The 25,297-nt window shown below is 42.1% G+C and overlaps 1 protein-coding gene across 2 annotated transcripts in view; it reads left to right on the forward strand.

The window, feature by feature from the left end:
- The first annotated feature begins 7,255 nt into the window (after positions 1–7,255).
- Positions 7,256–25,297, forward strand: part of Tm9sf4 (transmembrane 9 superfamily member 4) — a 46,869-nt gene continuing 28,827 nt past the window's right edge. Inside the window, exons 1-2 of one of the 2 annotated variants that reach the window (XM_034494267.2) lie at positions 7,256–7,530; positions 23,969–24,082. In XM_034494267.2, coding sequence (XP_034350158.1) covers positions 7,516–7,530; positions 23,969–24,082 — 129 coding nt within the window. In that variant the 5' untranslated portion in view covers positions 7,256–7,515. Of the gene's footprint in view, positions 7,531–23,965; positions 24,083–25,297 lie in introns of both variants that reach the window. The other variant, XM_076930007.1, reaches the window with a different exon arrangement.

Consider the following 25,297-nt stretch of genomic DNA (forward strand, 5'->3'; position numbering starts at 1 on the left):
GAAGTTGGTCCTCTCCTTTCACCATGTGGGTTCCAGGGTTAAACTCAGGCTTGGTGGCGAACACCTTTATCTTTTGAGCCATTTTGCCAATCCCAATTTTTAATTTGTAAAAAACAAAACATATTTTGTGGGGACTAGACAGAAATCTTGGTGGTTAAGAGCACTTACTGCTCTTGTGGAGAACCTGGCTTAGGTTCCCAGTCACAACTATCTGTAACCACTTCCAGGGAATTGGATGGCCTCCTCAAGGACAGCATGTACAGGGTGTACCTACATATAGCCAAAATGCAGTGCACATAAAATAAAATCTTTTTTAAAATGTGTATGTGTGTGAAAGGGAAGACCACAGCAGCAGATACAGGTAGGTCAGAAGACAGCCTCAAGTCTCACCCTTACACTCTGAGACAAGGTGTCTTGTGTTTTCATTTGTGTGTGCCAGGCTAGCAGCCCTAAAAGCTACCACAGACTCTCTGGTCTCTGCTTCTATCTAGGGGTGTGCTGGGATTACTGCTGCTTGCAACACTTGCACTTAGCTTCTTTTGAGGGGGACATGTATGGGATAGAGTCTCACTATGTAGACTCAAACTCAGATCTGCCTGCCTTTGTTTCCCTAGGGTAGAGGCATGCTCGCCGTGCCTTGCTCGGGCTGATCTCAAGTTCCCAGGCTCAAGCAATCCTCCTGCTCAGAATAATTGTTTTCTTTCATGGACTGTGCTCTTGGTATTGTATCTGTCCCTATCCTTTCATCTGTATTTTCTGTGGTCAGAGGGAGGAGTCAATATTAGATAAAATAACACAAAAGAAGAAATAGACTCATTGACCTTGTCTATAAAGCAATATGAGCTAATTCCTGTAACTCCCAAACTTCAAGGCAGAGGCAGGATTGCTGTGAATGCCAGGCCAGCTGGGGCTGCATAGCAAGTTTCAGGAAGCCTGTGTTAAAGAGAAGAAGGGAGAAAGACAAATCCTAAGCTGGAAGAATACGCTTTCCAAACATTTATCTGATGGAGAACTAGTATCTAAAATATACAGAGTTTTCATGACTCCATCATAAGAAAGCAACTCGATTTCAAGCTGAGCAAGATTGGAGAGGGCACCTCACCAGAGGCCCACAGACAGCAGATGAGCACTAAAAAGGTGCTCCACAGCACGAAGCACTGGGGAGACACAAACGGAAACAACGAGAACACATTAGAATAACTAAACCCCACTGATAACAGCAAACCCTGCTGCAGGCACAGGTGCTTAGTGCTACAGGAACTCAGGAGCCCACAATCACCCGGGAACATGACCCTACATTGCTTTTACAAAACTAAGCAATCTCTTAACTGCATGGGTCTCCTGGTGTTTTGCATATGAGTTGAAGACATATGTCTAGACAAAAATCTACACGGAGCAGCTTCATTCATTACTCAAAGCAAGTGGATGGCCTTGCAATGGAGAATAAAGAAACTTCTGTAATGGAATATTAGTGCTAAAAAGAAATCAGGTGTTAATCCACAAAAAGACAGGGGAATCTTAGATGCAACTCCTGGGAGAAAGAAAGCAAACTGGTTTTAGGGATGGATCTCAGTGGTCGAGCCTTTGCCTGATATACACAAGGTCCTGGGTTCCACCCCAGCACAATCAGGTTGATTGTTGGTTGAGGGGAACCAGTCTGTAAAGGCTACACACTATAGATCTCAGCTATATGACATCATGAGAAACAAAAACCATGGAGACAGTAACCAGACTAATGGTTGCTAAGAATCTGAGAAAAAGGACCAAGGAATGAATAAATAAAACACAGGCAATCTTTAGGGCAGTGAACTATGCTGTACAATACCATAGTGGTGACTACTTACCATTAAGCCTCTGTCAATACCAACTGAAAGTATGGAATAAAGAGTGGATCCAAAGCCAGGGGCAAATCCCACCACTGGGGAGGCAGAGACAGGTGGAACTCTGTGAATTTGAAGCCAGCCTGGTCTACATAGTGGACAGCCAGAACTACATAGTAAGACCTTGTCTGAAAAAGGAAGAGAAGGGGGAGGGAAGAGGAAGAGGAAGAGGAGGAGGGGGAGGAAAAAAGTAGACCCTGAGGCTAATGTATGAACTTGAGTTGATCATGTATCACTACTGGTTCACTAGCTTTCACAAATGGACTACTCATACAAGGTGTTAATAAGAAGGAAAACCAAATGTAGGATGGAAAGTTAAGTGGACTTCTTTCCACTAGGTGTTCTATACTTAAACTTACTTCTTCAGTCCATCTTACTTCTTCAGTATCTCTCTAACAGAACTACTGAGGCTGGGTACTTTGTAAAGAACAGTAATTTATCTCCTAAGAGTTCTAGGGGCAGAACACTCACTTTAGCAACATATATACTGGGATTAGAACAACACAGAGATCAGAATGGCCCCGTGCGAGAATGGCACACAAATTTGTGAAGCATTCCACATCATAAAACAAAAACCCCGAGGGGCACAGATGTCCAAGGCTGAGGGTCTTTCTGTTGCATGATCCCATTGAGAATAAAAGGACACTTGTGAAATGCATGGGTAAGGTAGGGCTCAAAGCCATCCTCTTACTAGGAACCAGCTCTCACAATAATGACTGTTAATCCTTTCATGGGGGCATTTGTTGGTTTGTTTGTTGAGACAGAAGTTCCCTCAACCCAGGGTACCAGGAATTTGCTATGTTCCTGAATGATGATCTTGAACTTCTGATCCTTCTGTGTCCACCTCCCGAGTACTGGGATTGCAGGGATATGTCAAAAGATTTATACAGTGCTGAGAATTGAACCCAGGACTTCATGCTGGTTAAGCAAGCACTGTATCAATTGAGCTATATCCCCTGCTCCCTAACATTCCTTAAAAGCCAGGTCTCTAAATACTGTTGCATTTAGTCTCTAAATTTAGAGACAAGCTTTGAAGGACTCACTCAAATCATAGTACTGATATTAAAGAATTTAAGTCTAAGGCTGGGTGTGGTCCCAGCACTTGGGAAGCAGAGGTAGGTGGATCTTTGTAAATTCAAGGCCTGTTGGGTTTACCTGTGTATGGAGTTCCTGGCTACATAGTGAAATCCTGTCTCAAAAGAAAAATATTAAATCTATTAAACAAACCACAAAATGTGGAGACACATTTTGTGTTACTTGTTCTGTAGAAAAATAGTAAGCACTCATGGCCTGAAAGGAGGGAGGAGGAAGGAATTAAACAGGTGGCTTACTTAACTGTGTCACTGAGGTCAGGTGCCGGAAAGCTTTTGGTTCACCTTACCCTGAGATGTGGAATGAGTCTACCTCCTTATCCTCGGACTTTGTCATATGTCTGTCCACACCATCGGATACTGTGACATGGGGCTAGATCAGCTTTCACTCTGTGTTCCCTTCTTCTTGAGGGGTCACAGTGACCAATAATTGTCTCCATATCCAGTTTGCTTCTTCTGGAGAAAAACATTTGGTTTTCAGGGTTACATGATCACCTAGAATGAAGGCTACACTAAATCTCCCTCTCAAAGCAAAATACATGAAATTAAGTTCTGGCCAATGATTTTAAGTAAAAGTGTATGACGTTTTCAGGAACCCCACTCCCACACACTGAACCCCCGAGACAGGAGACAGAAAGCAGCTGGCTCATCTGGAAAGCACCATGGAGTCCAAACTAGTGAGCTTCTTGGCCCTTCCTCTTGAGTTTTGAAATTACAAGCATGTGCCACTCTGTCTGGCTTCAGGAGTCTTTTTTTTTTTCCTTTTAAAAATTTGTTTTTGATCACATGTGTCTATGTCTGTGTGTGTGTGTCTGTGTGTGTCTGTATGTGTCTGTGTGTGTTTTCTGCATGGGAGTTTGGGTGCCTGTACACATTACAGGCATTGGATCCCCTGGAACTGGAATTACAGGCAGTTGTGAGCCACCTGACACTCATGCTGGGAATCAAACTTGGGTTATCTGAAAGAGCAGTATATGTTCACAATGACTAGGCCATCTTTCCAGTACTGCCTCCCTTTTTTCTTTTTAAAGATTTAATTTTAACCCTAGAAAAATAAGTAAATGCAACTAAGGAATGCTGAAAGAAGGAGTAATAGTCTTCCCAAGAAAAAGAACACCAGTTGGTTATCCAACACCAAATGATCAGCCATGAAGACATACATACAAGTAACATTCTATGGGCTGAGCAGGTTGTATTTATATATTTAGGAATATACACACACACTGTGATGGTTTGTATATGTTTGGCCCAGGGAGTGGCACTTTTTGGAGGTGTGGCCCTGTTGGAGTAGGTGTGTCACTGTAGGTGTGGGCTTTAAGACCCTCACTCTAGCTACCTGGAAGTCAGTATTCTGCTAGCAGCCTCCAGATGAAGATGTAGAACTCGCAGCTCCTCCTGCACCACTGCCATGTTCCTGCCTTGATGATAATAGACTGAACCTTTGCACCTGTAAGCCAGCCCCAATTAAATGTTATTTATAAGACTGCCTTTGGTCATTGTGTCTGTTCACAGTGGTAAAACCCTAAGACAAACACATATGTGTAATGAAAATTAAAGAAAAAGAGGCCACAGATTTGATTGAAAGCAAGAATAATACATGGAAGGGGTTGGAGGAAGGAAAGAGAAGGGGAAAATGTAATTATATTATAATCTCAAAATTTAGTAGTAGTAGTATCATTATTATTTTTAAGACAAGGTCTCTCTGACTAGCCCAGAATCCACTGGGACCAAGACTATAGATGAGGCTGGCCTCAAACTTACTGAGATCCACCTGCCTCTGTCTCCCAAATGCTGAAATTATGGCATATGCCACCACACCTGACTAAAAATATATAATTTAAAAAATATTTAAGTGTGTATGTGCAAGCGCGTGCACGCGCCCACACAGTCTCCTGGAACTGGAGTTGCAGTTGACTTTGAGCTGTGAGTGGGAACAGGAGGGAAAATGCAGCCAAGTTTCAAGTTATGAGTTCGATCCCTGGGTCTCACATTGTAGAAGAAGAGGATCAACTCCTACAAATTCTATATGTGCAACAAGGCATGTAGTCATACATACACACTCTCACACACACACACAAAGTAAATAAATATATGTAAAAAAACATTTTTAAATGACAATCTTGGAGCTGGGCAGTGGTGGCACACGTCTTTAATGCCAGCACTTAGGAGGCAGAGGCAGGTGGATCTCTGAGTTTGAGGCCAGCCTGGTCTACAGAGTTAATTCCAAGATAGCCAGGGCTACACGGAGAAGCCCTGTCTCAAATATATGTATTTCCTTATCAATATAAATATCTTCTTTTATATTATGTGTACCAGTATTTTGCTGCATATATGGCTATGTACCATTCACATACCTGGTTCCTACAGAGGCCATAAGATGGTATCAAATCCCCCGGAAATTGGAGTCACATACTGTTGTGAGCTGAGACTCAAACCCTGATCCTCTGGAAGAGGATCTCCCAATGGTCTTAACTACTGAGCCATCTTTCCAGCCCCATCTGTATCCTTCTTTAAGCAGACATAGTGGTAGGAAACTTCCAGGACTTAAGTTGCAGTAGAACTGGCCACAAGTCTGTAGTTCAGTGTCAGTGCAAGATTATCTAGTAAACCCATGCCCCTTGGAAATATATCTGCTCTTCGGGATAGTTGTGTGGGCCGTCATTTATGGGTTTGTTTTTCAGCATACATAACAATTCAACCCAGTACTAAATCAACTAGGCTCAACCAAGTAGTTCTTTTGCTCCAAACGGTGTCAATAACTCTATGTTTAGTTAGTAGCTTGATAGGTTTGAACTGTACAAACTCATCTCATTTATACCTGTAATTGTCAGGTGGGATTTCTAGAACACTGTGAGGAATGAAGTAGACCTGTCACTTTATGGATCTCTGCAGCAGGATACCCAGCCTTATTTATATCCTTGGGAGGAAGCAGAAGCTGCAAGCCTCTTACAGCCTAGATACAGAAGTGGAAGACACTTGTAATTCACTCCATTGGTTGAAGCAAGTAATTTAACCACAGTATTCAACAACAACAACAACAAAATTCATCTTTTGACAGGCATACCAGTATGCTCATGCAAGGATAACAGGCTTGTTAGTAGACTATGCAGAAAAAAAAATCTACCATAGTAGTGGTATCTACCCAGTATTGACCACCGAGGTGGTCAGAGTTCAGCTGTTCCCTGCCAAGATGCAGAAGAGATAACTAAAAATCTTAAGAACAGTTTTGCCACAGTACTTAAGCAATGATGAGTTTTCTTTTTAGAGGGTGGTGGTTTTAGCCAGTGGCTTTCTTTATGACTCAGGCTGGTCTTGAACTCACCATGCCCTCCTTCCTCAGCATCCTGAGTGCAAAAATTACCAATGTGAGCCACTGAACATGGGGGTGGTGGTAGTGGTGGTGGTGATGGTGGTGATGGTGATGATGCTGATGATTGAGACAAGTTCTCATGTATCCCAAGATGACCCCAAGTTCTCATGTATCCCTCTTCTTGCCTCTACCTTCTGAGTTCTGAGATTACAAGTAACAAGTCCCAGTGCTAAAGATAAATAATTGACTCTGCAAAATTAACTATATCCACAGTACTCATTACTTCTCTTTTAACAACTTTTTGGTCCATCTAAGAAGATAGCACTGGCTTTGTATACACGTTACAGTGATGTATATGGACTAAACAAAGTCATTCTCCATTATGATCCTTAGAGTCCTCTCCAGACCCTTTTTAAATCAATACTGGAGAGTGAAGTTTAAGGTGGTTAAGTGATTTGCTTCAAGTCATACATTAAGTCAGTTAAAATGGAGAAGTCCACATTAAAAATGTCCCCTTTCACTAAGTGTTCTGCTTTTCATTCACTTATTTAACAACATGTATTGTTTGGGACACCTACCATACTGTGTGGAGGAATGTACATAATTTATATAATGACATTTATCGAATACTTTCTATATATGATTGTGTCAGTGAATACTTAACATAAGCCAATTATAAAAATTATCTAGAAATCTCTGCCCCATTTTACTGATGACAAAAAGGCAGTGAAAGGGAAAAGATGGACTGTGTCCTACCTTTATTGTTATTACGGCCGATTAGTAAGAATATATTATAGTCAAATAAATATTTAAACATATAATTACAAATTACTCTGAATCAGAAGCTGTCAGAGAGGGTTTACTAAGCTTTCCATTTCACAATTAAGGTCTCAAGTAACCCTGGCAACGACTCTGCCAATACTAAAGAAAGCATCCAGAGAGCGCGCCTATTTCCACACACCCCCATTACCCACAATGCAAAAGGAGTAACCGGAGGAGCGACGTCTGCCAGAAGTTAATATGGCTCCAATAGTTACACCGTACGTTCTCTTCACTTAGTCAGAGTCCTCACTGCCAAGACCAGCTTGCCAAGGAGAAATTAAGCCTCTTTTACCTCCGCACTACTACGACTACAGAAGAATCTGAAGCAAGGAGTCCCCTTAGTGGCGATACACTCCGTACCCACCGGAGCACCACTTCCGCTGACGTCATCACGCCGACACGTGGATCCAAGATGGCGGCGGCGATGGTGAGTGAAGGAGACTCTGGGAACCGGAGCTGGAGCAGGGTATCCCTGGATAGCCCAGGATCTTCCAGCGCCCCATGCCTGGTTCCCCGCCTCCTCCAGAACCCCTGTTCTGGTTACTCTTGACTGGGTTGGCCTCTACAAAGTCCCTTTCTCTAGCCTTGGCATGGCATCTAGGCTTGTCAGGGCCTGGAGTTTTAGGGGAGGAGCCGCTTGGAAGGAAGACTTTAGCTAATTCCTTCACGGTTCTCATTTCGGCTTTCGTTCCCGCCCCTTGTCACCCCTATTTCCCATTTCTCCCCCTCCAGTCTTTGTCTCCTCCCGAGAATTCCCCGTTATTTCTGCCTTCGCTCCTCCTCCTCACGTTCATACCCAGCTCTCTCCACATACCCATCAGCCTAACCAGTCTGCGGGTTCCACCTTGCTCGAACCAGCCCAAGCCTTGTCCTTAACTGCACCCTCAGCTGTTCCCATAGCGCATCCCAATTGATTGCTGCTGTACCCGGACATCCCATGCCCATCATTCCATCCCCAGGCCCTTCCCTCCTCCTCCCTTTCCTGTCAAAGTCGTTGTCTCTCTTGAAATGCTTTTATCCGATTAGTTCTTAAACTCCAGTGTGCACGGGAATCTTGTGTTGTTGGTGGGGAGGCATGTTAAAATAGTTTCCGGAGCCTCACTCCCAAAGATGCAATACCTTAGGGTTAGGCAATGCTCAGGCATCTACACTCTCACAAACAGTCCTGTGTTTATAGTGGAAGTGGTTCCTAAGTTAACATCTAAAAAAAAAAAAAAAACCTCTGGCCCTGCCTGTCTGTATCTCCTTCCCATGCCATACAGCTCCTTATGGATGAAGGCTCACTATCATGAAGCTGACTAGAATGAAGTCTCTTTGTGGATGAGAGTGGACGTAATATACTTGTGCCTGAAGGATGAGTCACTTGCTGACTTCTCTTATAGAACCACAGAATTAAGTTTTTGAAGGTCAGATTCTCTAAGAAAAGTTCAGCTCAAATTCTGTTTGCCAAGAAATGAGAACAAAGATCTAAAGTGAATTTTCCTGGGTGGTCTTGTATATTGCTTCCTCAGAATATAAAATTAATTCCATCCTGGTAGTGAATGACAAGAAAGACTCAGAGAAAAAGCTTGTGACATTTGATTCTACTGAAGGGAAAATCTTCCTTGAGTTATTTGGTGTTTGTTTTCTCTAAACAAGGCCAGGTTAATTAATGAAAGGATTCCCTCCTGTTAGCAGACTGCTGACTTAGCGATTTTTTTTTTTTTTTTTTTTTTTAAATAAAGTTCCTTGTTTATAACCCCAGAAGTCAGGTATACGATTTCATGGCTTGGTGGGATGTAACTCATTTTGTAGAGCACTTAATGAGCGGACACAGGAGCCTAAGTGTGATATCTGTCTCTGTTTAGGGGGAAAACTGTTTCAAAGCTTTACCTGGTTTCTGTAGCCACAGACTTCAATATGAATCATGAAGTGGGGTAAATCCCAAAAGTGGGATGTTGAAATGCTTTTTCTCCTTTACCACGTTCAGAATAAGAAGGATTCGAGGACAGGAAGTCACACCCTTTCTTGGCCCTAGTGAGTTCAATAAGGTGGCATTTATAACACTGCACTGGGAAATTCCAGCCCCGTACAGAGCTTTTAAGAGTTTATAAGTTAGCAATATGTATTTCTGGTGTTCATTTCTTTATTCAGCAAATATTTGAGTGCCCAGTTACTGCCAGGAACTAGGTGTGTGGTTGTCAGAGAGGCATCATCCCACCCTATGGACCTATGGTTTTCTTTGGGAAAACCTGCCTGGTGATGCTAACTGCTGTGAGTGCAAGGTGAAGTGATGGTGATTGGCGGTGACTAGGCAACATAACTGGGACTGAGTGTCAGAGTCTCCTCAGAGGAAGTGGTAAGAGTTGAAGCTTCGTTGACAACAAAACTAAAACAAACAAGCTTTGCAAAGAATGTCCCAGGCAAAGAAAATGGCAAGTGTGAAGGCCAAATGACATGTTTAAGGAATATATAGAAGACTTTAACACCAGAATCATGGGTAAAGGTGGGGTAGGAAACAGAAATCAAAGACAAAATTGGAGACATTTAAATAAGAACAGCAGTTGCTAGAAGTAAGTGTGCTTGTGATTGGTGAATGTTGTAGCTTACCGCAATCTGTGTACTCTGTTTTGAAATAGATTTTTCTAGTAGGTTGACTTCACTTCCTGCTCTACTGGGACAACACATCAAGAGAGCCAACTTGTTCTTAGTGTGCAGATAGCCATGGAAGCCAATTTAACTCATTTCAGTAAGTAGAGAATGCAGTACTTGGAAGGCTGAGAGAAATGGATATCTGTGAGTTCAAGGCTAGCCTGGTCTAGATAGTGAGTTCAAAGAGCCTGGGCTATGTAGAGAAATTTAGATAATTACATAGATACATTGATAGGAATAGATAGATAATATGAATAGAAAATGTGTTATATACTGAGCCCAGTTTAAAAGGCATACAAGAAACTGCATGTTCAGTGAAAAGACACAGAAGCAAGTTTGTACAGAGGTGTATGTGGAGTCAGAGATGTGAATTTAGTTTGTGCCAAGCACATGACTACACAGAAGTCAGTACTGTTCCCACCCTCTCATACATGTAAGCTATTTCACAACCATTTTGGGTGGGTTATATAGATTTAATTTGGAGCAGATCTGCTTCTGAGGCAAGTCATGCAAAGAGGAACGGAGCTAGTGACTCAGTGGGTGTGTGAAAAGGCTGGTGATTTGGGGAAGCTGTTTTCCTTTGAAAGTTTTGAGTTGTGGGTATACAGTGCAAGGGCTTCTCCCCCGCCCCCTCTCTTAGATTCATGAATGGCTCTTCCCTAAGAGTCATGCAAATGCTACCCAGGTTTACTAAGCACAATAGTGCATGTTTTCTTGAATCTTCAGAGTATGACTTTTCTGGCTATAGGAAAAGGAAGCCAGGAGTTTGCCTTCTGCCCTGGATTTAGACCACCGTATAAAGTTACAGGATAGAATTTATCTGGCTGGGACAGAGTCGAGAAGCAGACTCATCATACCTTATTACAGAAAACTACTCTTGGCACTCTTTTAATGGGACTTGGGAAATGCTCATTGAGTACATTCATGGGCGTATAATACTCCACTTCCCTTAAATAATCTCACACTATCAGCTTTTATTACAGTTTATCTCTATGGATATAATTCATATACCACAAAATTGCACCTCTTATTAAAAGATCTTTTTACATTTTATGTGTGTATGCCTGCATGCATATATGTGTACTGTGTACATGCTGGTAACTGAGGAAACGAGGTCATCAAAACTGGGGTTATCGATGGTTGTGAGCTACCTTCTGGGTACAGGGAAGCAAACCCAGATTCTCCACAGGAGCAGTGAGTACTTCTAACACTGAGCTCTTTTAAGTTCACAGGTCAGTGGCTTTTGGTGTATTTAGAGGATCACTGTTTAATTCCAGAACATTCCCATTCATTTCAGGCTTTGCTCCCTCTAGCCTCTGGCAACCACTGATTTTCTGTGTCTCTTAGGATTTACCTTAGGATTTTCAGTTCACATAAAGAGAACTTACAATGTGTGGGTTTTGTGTCTGGCTGCTTTTACTTTTCCATGATACTTTTTTTTTTAACAACATAAAAGGTTTATTATAAAATATCTTAAATTTGGCAGACACAAGAGATATGAACAAATGCAGTTATTAGGAATATTTTGAATATAGTCTAAACATTCCCCAAAGCTTTCAAATCATTTAAAGATTGCAGGTGAAAGTCATACCCTGCCTACTTTATTGTTACTAGACTTATTTAATAAGACTTTGTCAATAAAATCACATATATTTTAAAAATTAGTGGAAACAAGAATTACCACATATCCTTCCACCTTGAGAGTCAGACCATCTTAACTATAGAAACAAGCATCAGTTCTGTATTTTAACAGCAAATCACTCTGTCCAAGGAACAAGAGCTTGAAGAGAGTTGAATAAAAAATTTTGATTGGCTGACATGGGTCACTTTTTCACAGTTAATACCTCTCACAATCATGTGCTCCATTTCTGTCTTCCTCTGATTATTTCCATAGGTAGATATGCCACATCATGTGATAAAATACTCTGTGTGTCCCAGGTTGACCCATGATACTATCAAAACCCATCCATGTTGTTGTAGCATTCCCAGTACTTAATTTTTCTTTTTAAATGGCTAAACTATCCTTGTTGTGTGGATAGCTCACACTTTCTTTATCCCTTTACCAGCTGCTTGGGACTGTCTCATGTATTAGCTGTTTGGAATAATACTTCGTGAACTGTGTGTGCATTTTTGCATAAACATGTTTTCAGTATTCTAGGATACATGCCTAGGAGTAGAGTTCCTGGGTCAGTTTACCCTGTTTTGAAGGGTTTTATTCCACATAGGGTAGAATAATAGACTGACTGACACCAAGGTCCTTGGAGCCAATGAGGCAGTGCTAATAGTGCAGTTGGGCGGAAGTGTCTGTAGCAGGAGGCAGGAAAGTCCTCTGCCTCCAGTTTGATCTCCTTTGGGCTTTGAGAGCATCATCAGCTTGTGGAGAAGCACTGGAGTAGGAGGCAGCACCTTGGCTCATTCCAGTAGTCATTGATTTCATGTGTGGCCTGTAAATGAATTTGGCTTTCCTAATCTGTCTTCTGTATACATGTCATATGTGACTCTAAGATTTGAACTTCAGCTGGTGGTGGTAGCACATGCCTTCAATCCCAGCACTCAGGAGGCAGAGGCAGGTACAGGTGCATCTCTGGGAGTTCTGCCAGCTCCATCTACATAGGGAGTTCCAGGCCAGCTGTGCAGAGAGATGGGGGTGGGGGAAAATCTGCCAGAACAAAAACTTGGTGGCAGCGGCACATGCCCTTAATCCATCACTTGGGATTGGGAGGCAGAAACAGGCAGATCTCTTGAGTTAGAGGCCAGCCTGGTCTACAGAGTGAGTTCCAAGACAGCCAGGGTTACACAGAGAACCTTGACTCAAACTTTTGGACTTTGTGATTTCTAAATTCCAAGTGGAAAGTTCTACAGCTAATACTTACCTTCCATTGAAGCTGCTTTTGCTAATGGACTGTGCAGTTGGGTTTGTTTTTACCTGTCACCATCCTTTGCTCCCTCCAGGGCATTGTGTTGGGCATATTTTCTGGCTGGCTCCTTGAGTTGCCTCACCTAGCACACATTCTGCAGGAACCACTGTATCCTGGGAACTTAGTGCCTGTACCAAGCCTTGGTTAATGTGTTTCTGTGAGAATTCCCTTTTAAAGGAGGCCCTCATCCCACAGGAAATGCAGAGGACACAGCATTTAGTTGCTTCTTGGTTTCTATTTTACAACTTGGACAAAAGGTCTCCTTTGATCTTGGAATTAAAGAAGCCAGTTGCAGAATGTTGGAGAAAGTTGAGTTTTGATCTCTGGGCACTGCAGGAAGGTGAGAAGGAACCTAGGATGAGCAGGGCCATCTGGCCACAGATGAATGGTGGGGGCTACTACCTCCTAACCTGCTTTGATCTCTGAACCATTTGCTGTCACTATTGTTTCCCAGATTGGGGAGCGGGGCACCTAAGTCTTCTCAGTCCCACCTCATTCCTCTTCATTGCTTCCTCTGTGCCATTTGATATGTCCAATATGACGTCTTACCTACATCTGATACCTTAAACTGCAGACCTCCCAGACTTTGAGGTCCAGGTCTAAAGCTGGGTGTACAAGCCTGGGGTAGAATTACTTTTGCAACTGTGGGCAAGCTTCTTACCTCTTTAAAGCTGTTATATTCTCTTGATACTTTCATTATGGTGAAATAGACATGAAATTTGACATTTTAATAATTTGTACAAGTTTGGGACATTCCTTACATTCACAGTGTTATGTAACCACAACCACCTCCACCCATCTCCACAGCTTACCCAACATCCCATACTGAATCCTTTTCTATAGTTTTGAACTGGGGAGGTGAGACTCTCCTCAAAAGAATCGTAATAATGAATCTGAGTGCCTAGTACTTTGTAGCTTTATTCCCAGATTCGAAGTGTTGCAGACCTGAGCTGTTTGAGCCTACTGCTTCTGTGGCTGAGAGATCTTTTATAAATACCTCTGAGGGCAGGGAAGAACTCTGATCTCTGCGCTTCCCCTCCTCAGGGTTAAGTCTGGCTGTTTATAGCTTTGTGAATTTTGGTTTCACCTGGACTTCATCTGCTCCAGGGCTTCTCCTAATACCTCCCCCAGCAGTTTTTGAGTCTTTTTATGTCTCTGTTCAACAACTGTTGTGTCTCTACATTCTCAAATAAAGGCTGCATTTTCAGACTCACCAGAGGCTAATTTAGTTCTAGGTTTTTTTGTTTTGTTTTGTTGTAGCTGGGTGAGTTCTTTAGCTCAGTGGGGCTTCCTGGTAAGTGGTCTTTAGTTGCCATTAGCTTTCATTCACATGTGGCTGAATTCTTAAGGAGCTTTAATTGATTGGATAATTGCTTTCAGTTAACTGTTGGCCAACTGTGCCAGTGGGAGCCTCCCCACCCCCCTGGGGTGCCCTAGTTCCTTCATCTGGGGAGTGGTCACTGACTGACCTTAAAGCCTTTAGAGAGGAAGAACACAATAGCAGACTCTAGGCTTCTGTGAAGAAGGTGCTGCCTTTGCTATAGCAAGGAACTGGCGTGGCCTTTTCAAGATTGCCCAGCTAGGAAAGGCTGTTACAGGAAAGAGTTGAAGACGCAGAGTGCCCCAGGAAAGAAGAGGTTACCTTCTGTCACAGAAATGCCACTGAATAAACTCAGTTCTCAGGAGAAACTCTATGGTTAACTGTTGACAGCTTCAAACTGGATGGGGCAACATTGGCAGGATGAAGAACATTTTCTTCCTATTAGCCTTCTCGTAGGTTGCTGTTGGTGGTGTTGGTGTGTTTCAGACCCCAGGACAAGCCAGTCAAGAGGAGGCCAATTTTTGGTCTCAAGCTTTTCAACCTTCCAGGTCACCAGTACTTTTGCCAGGGGTGGAGTGTTACGTTACCTGCAGTCAACTGGTTCCTTAACAAGCTGCCCCTGCAATCTTGTGACTTGGACACCAAGTCAGCAGAATACTGTGGAGCAGGCTTCTGCTTATCTCTTAGAACTCATCTTTCTTTTAGGGCTCTGGACATAGCTGACTTTTTGTACTGAGCTTCACACAGGAATTACTGAAGTGATCAGTTAAAAGTCAAGGGACAAGGAGTTGGGGAGATGGCTCAGTAATTCTTGCAGAGGACCTGGGTTCTATTCCCAGCATCTAGGTGGTAGCTCACAAACATCCATAATTCCAGTTTCAGGAGAAATGAGGCTTATTTTCAGACCTCCTAAGACATAAATGTGGTACACAGATCCATGTTGCAAAGAAAACACTCATACATAAAATAATTTTGAACAAAGGTCAAGAAACAAAATAGGAATTTCCCAACAAACAGGGATTCTGCTACCTTTTACAGCAGTGAGCTATAAAATCCCATCAGATTGTCAAGGACCCATCTTCAAGTTTCTTAGACTCATGTAACATCCTATATATTGGGAATTTGACATCAGGATATGTAGCTTTTATCAACTTCTCATGGAAGTTTATGACACTCTCCCAAAGTTAGAATTGCTGATTTAGTTACCTGCAAACCTGGCAGCCAAACATTTCTGTGCTGGACATACCATATGTCTGCTATCTAGCTATTTTTACAGGCAATACATTTCCTTCCTTTGAAATAGAAATATATTACTGGGAATGTAGCTCAGTTGGTAAAGTGCTGACCTAGCGAGCATGGTGCCCTGAGTTCTACCTTCAGCACGATGTGATCTCTCCACAGTGGTGCACCCCTGTGATCCTGACATCTGGGTGATGAAGGCAGGAGGATCAGAAGCTCAAGGTTTTTTGAGTGTATAGCAAGTTCAGAGCCAGCCAGGGCCATGTGAGATTCTGTCTTCAAACTTTTTAATATATATATCATTATGATGATGATCCATATGTATGTGGATATATATATATATATATATATATATATATATATATATATGGAAATATAAAACTATAAAGAAATATAGTTAATGTGTACAATTTTGTTAATTTTTTAAAAAAAGCTGGGTCAGATAACTGGAGAAATTACTTGCCTTCCAAGCCTGACAACCTGAGTTCAATCTCTGGAACCCAAGTGAAGAAGAAAATGGAATCTAGAATGGAATCTACAGAGTTATTCTCTGAGTTCCACAAACACACAATAACAATTAAAAAAAAAAAAAACCCAAAAAGCTAAAATAATGCACTAGGCTGCCCTTAATCTATGTATCAGGATAAATTGGTTTTGATTTAAAAAAAAAAAAAAAAAAAAAAAAAAACCCTACCTGTATATTATTTTATGCATATAAAATTCCTTCTTTTGAAACCTTGTTATAGGTTGGGTGTGGTGGTACATGCCCTTACTCAGCACTGGGGTTGGGGTGTATGTGCAAAGGTAGGTGGTTCTCTATGAGTGTAAGATCAGCCTGGTCTACATAGGGAGCTCTAGGTAAGCCAGTACTACATAGTAAGACCCTGTCTCAAAACAAACAAAAATAAAAGTCCAACTTGTTCTAATCATTTCAGCATGGGCCAGCGTTGAAGATGGAGTGCAGCCATGCTCACTTCTCACCCAGCTTCACTGGTTACCATCACGTTGCCACATCCTTCCACCTCTATCCTCACCGGCTAGTTCCTTTTTCTTCAGGCATATTAATCTATACTTTCATATTACAAATCATTGTGAATGTACACCGCAGTGACCTTTAGCTATATATAAACTTGTGCCCTTGTCACCACAGTGACACAGTGTTATAGAACAGTTCTGTTTCCCCAAGTTCCCTCACGTTGGTCAAGGGAGTGATGAAATCCAGCCTTTGTTCCCACAGTGTTCCCATCACTAGTTTCTGTCTCTGTAGATGTCCTTTGCTGGGTGTTCCGTGGGAAGGGGGTCGTGTGTTAATTAGACTTGTGCATCTGCGTGTAATGTCCCTGGGCTACTCCTTCCTGTGATGGACATTGCTAGTTCTCACTGACACTGTCCCATGGTATGAAAAAAACTACGTCTCTTTTTCTACTTTCACTAAGGATTGGGTTTTTGAGTTTTCAGGTTTGAACTATGGTAGTTCTCCCCAATCTGAGGGTGAGTTTCCAAGCCCCCTGAGGAGATGCTTGGAATCCTGTGAGCACAGAACCCTGTGTATTTAATGCTATGCCCAGACCTCTTTTTACTATTTTGAGGCAAGAGTCTCATTAAGTTGTACAGGCTGGCTTTGAATTCACTCTGTAGCCAGGCAGTCCTTGAGTGTGGTGGTCTCCTACCTCAGCATTTTAGGTAACTAAATTATAGGCCTGTACCGTCAAGCCCAACTCCATACTTTTTTCTTTACTTCTATATATTGCAGTAGAGTTTAATTTATAAATTAGACACAGTAAGGTTGACAGAGCTGGTGGTCTGAATTGGGTAGTATACTGTTTGCCTAGCATGCATAAAGCCTTGGGTTCAATCCTCAGTACCACCTAAACCAAGTGAGGTGGTGCATTCAAGAAGTAGAGATAGAAAGATCAAGGTCATCCTGGGGTACTTGAGTTCCTGGGGAGGTGTAAGCAACAATGTTTAATAATAAAGTGGAACATTTATGTTAGTAGTAATAAAAGTTAAAGGGTTATATATCATTTATCTCTGGAATTTCTGTTTAGTATTTTCAGGCCTCAATTGATTGTGGGTAGCTCAAACTATGGGAAATGAAACCAGGGATAAGGAGACAGTTATTGTGATTAAACAGTCACATACATCTTTATGTTGATTTGATGCCTATCGTTGGAAGTACTGACGAGTAAGTTTATGTTTAACTTCTATGTCAAACTTCCTGAAAGTCATTTCACATTCCCATCAGTGAGGATTTCAGTTTCTCCATATCCTGGTTCATACTTGCCTGATTTTTGTTTTATTTCCGTTTGGTTGTTTACTCAGTCATTCTAGTAAGTATGTGGTGGTACCTCACTATAGCTTTGGTTTACATTTCTCTAGTGACAGACAGTGAGCATCTTCTGATGTGCCATTTGTGGATCTGTGTACATCATCTCTGGAGGAATGAGCATACACATCATTTTTACCTCCTTCCCTCCTCCCGTGCTAGGGTTGAACCTAAGCGCTCTACAACTGAGCCACACCCCCAGGCCGTGACCACTTGTTAACTGGGATGTTTGCTGTCTCATTAAGTTGTAAGAGTTCTTTATGTATCCTGAACCAGGCCCTTATTACATATGTCACTTAAAAAGATTTTCCACCTGTCCATGGCCTAGAAATGTACATTTTTTTAACCGTAAATGGAAAGATTTATTTCTATGCTTTTAATTTGGTTGGATTGATATCTATGTCTATCCTTACCATTTTATTATTATGCTTTATAGTATTTTAGAAAATTGTATAAATTATCCAATTCTGTTTTTAAATCTGCTTTGGATATTCTGGATCCTTTGTAGTTATCAAAATTAAGGTTAACTTGTGCCTGATGTGGTAGTACATATCTTTAATCCCAGCACTTGGGAGGCAGAGGTGGCTAGATCTCTGTGAGTACAAGGCCAGCCTGGTTTACATACATAGCAAGCTACAGGATAGCCAGGACTATGTAGAGAGACCCTGTTTCAAAAAACATACACACACACACACACACACACACACACACACACACACACAACAAACACACACAAACGTGCCCACAGAGGCCTGAAGAAGGTGTTGGATCCCCTGAAACTGGAATTTCAGCCAGTTGTGAACTGCCATTTGGGTGCTAGGAATTGAACCTGAGTTCTCTGGAAGAGCAGCTGGTGCTCTTAACGACTGACCTCAGCCCCAGAAGTAGTGTTTTCTATCTTAACTCTGTGTGAACTTGGAATGTCTCTAGTTATTTAAATCTTCCATTTCTCTTGGCAGTGTTCTGTAATTTTCAATATAGAAGCCCTTAAAAATCATCTTTCTAGCCCAATCCTGTAATCCCAGCATTTAAGAAGCTGAGGCAGGAAGATTATTACTATGAATTTGAGGCCAGCCCAGGCTACATAGAGAGCACCAGTCCAGCCAGGGCTACACAGCAAAACCATGTTTTGAACCAAAACAAAATGTATATGAGCATGCTAAGCAAGTGTTTTACTACTCTGCCACATCCAGTTCCAGGTCGTTCTGTTAACAGTATTAAGGGCTGGGAAGGTGGCTCAGCAGCTCAGAGCACCTGCCTGCTCTTTCAGTTTGGTTCCAGCACCTACAGGGTGACTGACAACCTTCTATAACTCTTTGACCTTCTTGGGCTCCTACACACATGGTACACACACATACACTCAGATGTGCACATGTATTTTTAATATACATTTTTAAATATATTATTTTTTTCAATACTCAGTAGAACCAGTTTTAAATTTTATTTTGAATTCCTTATAGCTAATATGTAGAAATAAGATTATTTATATATTTTTTATTTTATTTATATTTATTTAATATATATATATATCAATCTGGTTGTCTGTGACTGTCCTCAAGTTGTTATTCTAGTTAGTTATTGTATAGATTCCTTAGAGTGTTCTAGATGCAAGATCATATGGTGTACAAATAAAAGCCTTTGTCATTTTTTTCAATCTGGATGTATTTAATTTTTAATTAATCTCTTTCATGTTCTGATTTATAGCATAGAATTGAGTAGACATGGGGAAAATGTGTATCCTCTCTTTGTTCCTGATCTTAGAGGAACTTGGCATTTAGTTTTTCCGCCATTAAGTGTAATCAGTGCCTGTGGGTTTTCATCTGGCTGGGGAAGTTCCTTTTTAGTAGTACTGTAAGTTGTTTTGATGACTGCTGGATTTTGCCAGTTGCCTTTTGTGTTAGTTGTGCTGGTACATTTGTCCTCCTGCTGCTTCTGTAGTATACTCTTAACTAGTAAGCCTTCCTTGCATTCTTGGGATAAATCAAACACCACCACCTTGTATAGGCTGGAATGACTTCAAACTCATTCTCCTTCCCCAGCTGCCAGGATGCTGGGGCTGCATCATAGCTGTAAATGTTTTCATGTGTTGTTAATTGCAGGGCATTTTCTTAAGGATATTTCCATCTGTGTTTATGTTAAAAATATGATTACTTTGTTTGGTTATGATATATGCTTAAAACAAACAAAAAGGGTCTCATTGTGTAGCCTTGGCTGTCCTGGAACTTGCTGTGTGGACCAGGCTGGCCTCAAACTCACAAGATCTTTCTGCCTCTACTGCTAGAGTGCTAGGATTAAAGATGGGCCACAAGGTCCACTGGTATATGTTTCCAAACATTTAAACAAACAAGAATAGACTATACAAACATAAACAAGGATCACTTTTTCATATACCTAAGAATCTATGTTGGCCGTACAGATACCTGGGTGATAGATCAACCTCTCATGTTGCTAATTGTTCTCCCCAAAGATGATACAGTTTATCTCTGTCTAGCATACTGTGACTTTGTTTTGTTTTTAGACAGCTTCTCTGTATAACAGAGCTTCTCTGTGTAACAGCCCTGCCTGTACTGGACCTTGCTTTGTAGTCTAGGCTGGCCTCAAACTCAGAGATCCTCCAGCCTCTGCCTCCCCAGTGCTAGGATTAAAGGCATGCCCTACCACACTGGTTATACTCTGATTTTTCTTTTTAAGTTAGTGATGCTGATAAATAGAAAATAAGATGCTGGGTGTGGTAGCACACTTAATCCTAGCACTCGGGAGACAAAGACAGATGGATTTCTTTCTTTTTTTCTTTTTTTTTCTTTTTTTTTTTTTTTTTTGTTTTTTAGAGACAGGGTTTCTCTGTGTAGCCCTGGCTGTCCTGGAACTCACTCTGTAGACCAGGCTAGCCTCGAACTCAGAAATCCGCCTGCCTCTGCCTCCCAAGTGCTGGGATTAAAGGCGTGCGCCACCACTGCCCACTAACAGATGGATTTCTATGACAGCCAGAGCTGGTTACACTGATGGTCTTGAAGTATCATTTTGCAGTTTACTATTTGAACTGTCTTTTTCAGTGCTAGAGCCTTATACATGTTAGGCAAGTTCTAAACTTGAGCTACAGCCCAGATGCCCTAGTTTTATTTTTAAACTGTCAACTCCTTTAGTTTAAAATTATTTGCCCTTTATTATTTTGTAAGAATTCTTGATATATCAAAGAGTCCTTTGTCATGCTTGTGATAAGTACTTTCTCTCAAAAATTTTTCCTTTTTATAAAACTATTCATGTGTTTATGCATATGTGTATTTATTCATGTGTGTATCTATGTGAGTTTATGCACACCATATGTGTGCAGATGCCTAGGAGGCCAGAGGGCATTGGATCCTCTGGAACTAGAGATAGACGCCATTGTGAATTCCAAGTGATGCCACAGCTCCTACTCCTTACCCCAGTTATGAAGTGAGAGTACAAGTTTCTACATGAAAAGAACCTAGAGCTGTGCCTGGCACAGAATTAGCATTCAGTAAATGCTACTAGTTTTTGCTACATCATACATTCTCATCATCTTGTATTAAAACTCACCTGTCTCAGCAGAGTATACATACTCCATTATATTTGGGTTGCATGGCCTGGAATAAGTTATTGTTTCAGGGAGGGGCATCGAGATGGGATTTCATATAGCCTAGTCTGGCCTAGAACTTACTGTGTATCTGAGGGTAACCTTGAACATTTATTCTCCTGCCTCTTACCTCCCAAGTGCTAGGATTAGAGACATGTGCCACCACCCCTGGTTTTATGTGATGCTGAGGGTCAAACCCAGGGCTTCCAGTATACTAGGCAAGCACTCTACTAAACCACATCCACAGACCCCAAGTTATTTCATCGCTATCTCACACTAACTGGCAGTCCACTGCAAAAAGGCAGAAGTGTACAGGTAGTTGTCATTGCGAAGCAAACGAGTGTGGGAGGTGCTTAGCACAAGGCAGCGGCTAGGTGAATAGACTGAAGCTGCCAACCTGTGCGGGGCTGGCAGTCGGTGTGCCTGGTAGGTATTGGTGACTGGTTCCTGTTGGTTTTTAGTGTTGCCTTCCGGCTGGGAGGAGCATGAATCTCACTGTTTATTTTTGGGTTTTGTTTGTTTTGGGAGGAGGAAGGGCCTCCTTGGTTTGAGACTTTGGAACCACAGTGTATTGAAGTCTTCTGAGATTTCCTTTTCACTCCTCTGCAACCTGAGCTCCCAAGGGAGCCTTGAGCTGCCTGGGGCAGTGTTTCTCAGTTGAGTCCGAAGGTTCTGTTTCTACAGAGCAACTTCTTAGATTTAATTGGCTTGATAAACTTTGAAGATTGTAATCCACTGCCCCTGCTTCAAATCTCTTATCAGATTGGGCCAGGCTTCTTAGGAGGAAAAATTCAGAACACATTTTCTTTATGTTAACAGGAATAGTGGTCATAGTGCCTTACATGTAAGAGTAGTGGCTTGGGGCTGGAGAGGTGGCTCAGTCAGTAAAATGCTTGCCACGTAAGCATGAGGACGCTGAGTTCCCCAGCACCCCACAGGAAAAGTGAGCAGGCACAGCATCACATACCTGAGCCTAGTCTACCTCAGTCCATGAGCTCCAGCTTCAGAGAGATCTTGTCTCAAAGAAAAGGTGGGGAACAATTGGGAAGACACTGGAAGTTAAACATGTGAATACACACACACATTATTAAAAAGAATAGTTGGGACTGAGAGATAGCTCAGAAGTTAGCTCTTCCAGAAGACTGTGGTTCATTTTTGTAACTCCATTTCCAGGGGATCTGACACTTTCTTCTAGCCTCCACTGGCATCAGGCACACATATGGTACACAGAAATATATACAGGCCGACACCCATATTATAAGAGTAAAGAGCAGTGACATAGAGGTCAATAGCAGTTTTGAGTACATACTGATTTCAACCCCACTTCTACTACATGAATTCCTTGTCATAAACAAGGACATTACAATGTTGATTGGCCAGACTACATAGCTGAAGAGTAGGATTCAATGCTCTACCCATATCTTAGGGCCCCAAATTTAATACCTTCTTTGCATATGGCAGCCACCTCCCTATTGATGGCCAGTGTACACTTTTAAGCCTGGCCAGAGAGAGTTAGAGGCCTGTACTTCCCATCCTAGCAGGAGTAGTTCGCCCTGAATGTTAGGTTTTCATGCATGGTTGGCCTTTAGCAACTTGTGAAAGTGTACACTCTGATTCAGCAGGCCCAGGGCATAACCTGAGTGAGTGTCCATGCTACTAACAAGCTTCCAGAAAATGCTGTTGCTGCCACTGCTCTCCACAGATTTCACCTTGAGTTGTGAGCACATAGAGACCCTCTAAACATACTGAAACTAGGACACTGATTTCCAGACATTCAGGATAATCCATAATTTAGATGAAGCACACAGGCAGATATCTATGAGCTTGAGTCCAGCTCAATCTACATAATAAGTTCCAGGCCAGCCAGAGTTAACCGAAAATAAAAACAATGGCCATAATAATAATCTGGATGAGACCTCAGCATTGATAGAATGTTTTGTTTTGTTTGGGGATCAAGGGACAGGGTTGAGACGGGGTTTTTCTATATGTTCCTGCTGTCTTGGATCCTATATAGACCAGACTGGTTTTGAACTCAAAAAGATTGCCTGGCTCTTCTTCTGGGAATTAAAGTCATGTGCCACACATGCCACCCCACCCATCACCACCAATCTCATGCAGTGCAGGCTGTCCTGGAATTTGGGATCTTCCTCTCTAATTGCTAAATACTACTAGGTGTGCATTACCATACCTGGCTAATTGTTTCCCTGAATTGATGTCAATATATAATTCTATAGAAACATTAGAAAGAACAGATACACAGAAGAAGAAAAACCTATCCCTCAATCCGTTTAACATTTTCCGGCACATGCCCTTCCTTGTACAGTTTTGTAGAGTGGCTATACCTTAACATGTCTAGCACTCACAGAGTGGCTCACTGTAACTCCATTTCCAGGGGATATGACACTTTCTTTCTTAACATGTCTTCAGGAGCTGGAGAGATAGTTCAGTAGTTAAGAAGGCTTGCCACTCTTCGAAAGGACTGTAAAATAAAAACAAACAAACAAAAACTTAGGAATAGAATTGCTGGGAACTCTTCCAGAAATGCCCGTTTGTAATCCACCCACCATATGAGAGCACAGAGTAGCATTCTAGTATCTCAGGCTGACAGCAGTGCCACAGCTTTTCTTACTTCCAGATAGTAATTGTTTGAACCATCGTGTTGCCCATTTCTGGAAATGTAGAGTCTTATGCCTTGTAGCATTCTGGGAAGGCATTTGGGAGGCAGCCACACAAGGGCCTCAGGCCTCCCAGAACAGAGGTTAAGTTCCCCGTGATTTGCCCTGCAGGAAATTTTACTTCTCTCCCCATTCCAACTACAGTCTCTTTCCCCAGCAGATTTGGTGGCTGAGGTTCCTGCTGCTTCTCTGTCTAACGTGTAAAGGAAGCACCTTCTATGTCCCTGGAGTCGCACCAATCAATTTCCACCAAAACGACCCCGTAGAGATCAAGGTGAGTGAGTGTTTGGATCTCAGGAGCACCTATGCCTAGCAGCCTGGCTGGAGGACTGTCTGAGCTGTTTGTGTCCATCCTGGAGTTGTAGAGAAAACAGACGAGGCCAGCTCCCCTGGGAAAAAGAGGGTTGACGCCATACTACATGGTTGTCTTCATTGCTTCCTCTCTCCTCACCCTCACTGTTGGATGAAGTGTGTCACATGCCACCCCACCCATGTACGATACTCCATTTGCTTTCTTCTTTCTCTGCCTCCCTCTCTCAGCTGCTCCCTCCTCCTTTCAGTATGAGCTTTCTGAGTAACACAACAGCTGTTCAAATGTCGGGGTAGCTGTCTTCTCTACACCTTGCAGGAAAACATTAACATTTACTGAGGGTTATTACGTGCCGTGAATTGGACACTACTCAGCTCAAGGGAAATTTGTTTCATAGATTTTCTGTGTATTTCACAGATACAGAAAATAATGCAGCAAAGAAGTGATCCAACTGGTCATATGCAGAGAAATGCAAACACTGACACCAAGTGAGACACAGGAAGTGAATTCACAGGAAGTGAATACATGGCACCATGTCAGTCTGAGGTCGACACTTCACCCAGGGCCCTTGGGAAACTCTGGATAGTAGAGCTTTTGGAATGCCAGCTTTCCCACTGCTGTACCTTTCTCTCACTTTTGACCTTTGTCCACAGCCTAGAATGAAGCGCCTTGCCAAAGTGCAGTGAGAGAGGACACCCCTGGCAGGAAGGAGAACTTTAAGGTGGAATGTACCTCTTTGTAATGTGGGAGGGTGGTCATGCCTCTACCCACTCCCATCATCCAGAGAAAGAATGCCAGAAAACAAGAATTAACAACAGTGAATTGGGAGGCAAATTTTTCTTCTGTAATTCATAACTTGCTTTGGTTGATTTGGTTTGGTTTTATGACAGGGTCTCATATAGCTTATGTTGGCCTTCAACATTGGATAGCTGAGGATGGTTTGAACTTCTTGTCTTCATTCGCCCTTAAGTTCTGGGATTATAGTTTACCACGACACCAGTTTCTGTAACATGCATTATCCAAGTTCTTACTGTCTTGAGGCAGGCATCCCAAAAGCTCCAAAACCTGAGGCTCCCTAGGGATCCTGGAGTCAAGCGCTGATTTAAGGCTGACATGCCATTTACTTGTTTCATGCATCTCACTTAGGGTCAGTATGTAGGCATTTTTCTGCAAGTGGTT

Source organism: Arvicanthis niloticus, chromosome 2 (assembly GCF_011762505.2).
Source record: "Arvicanthis niloticus isolate mArvNil1 chromosome 2, mArvNil1.pat.X, whole genome shotgun sequence".
NCBI lineage: Eukaryota > Metazoa > Chordata > Mammalia > Rodentia > Muridae > Arvicanthis > Arvicanthis niloticus.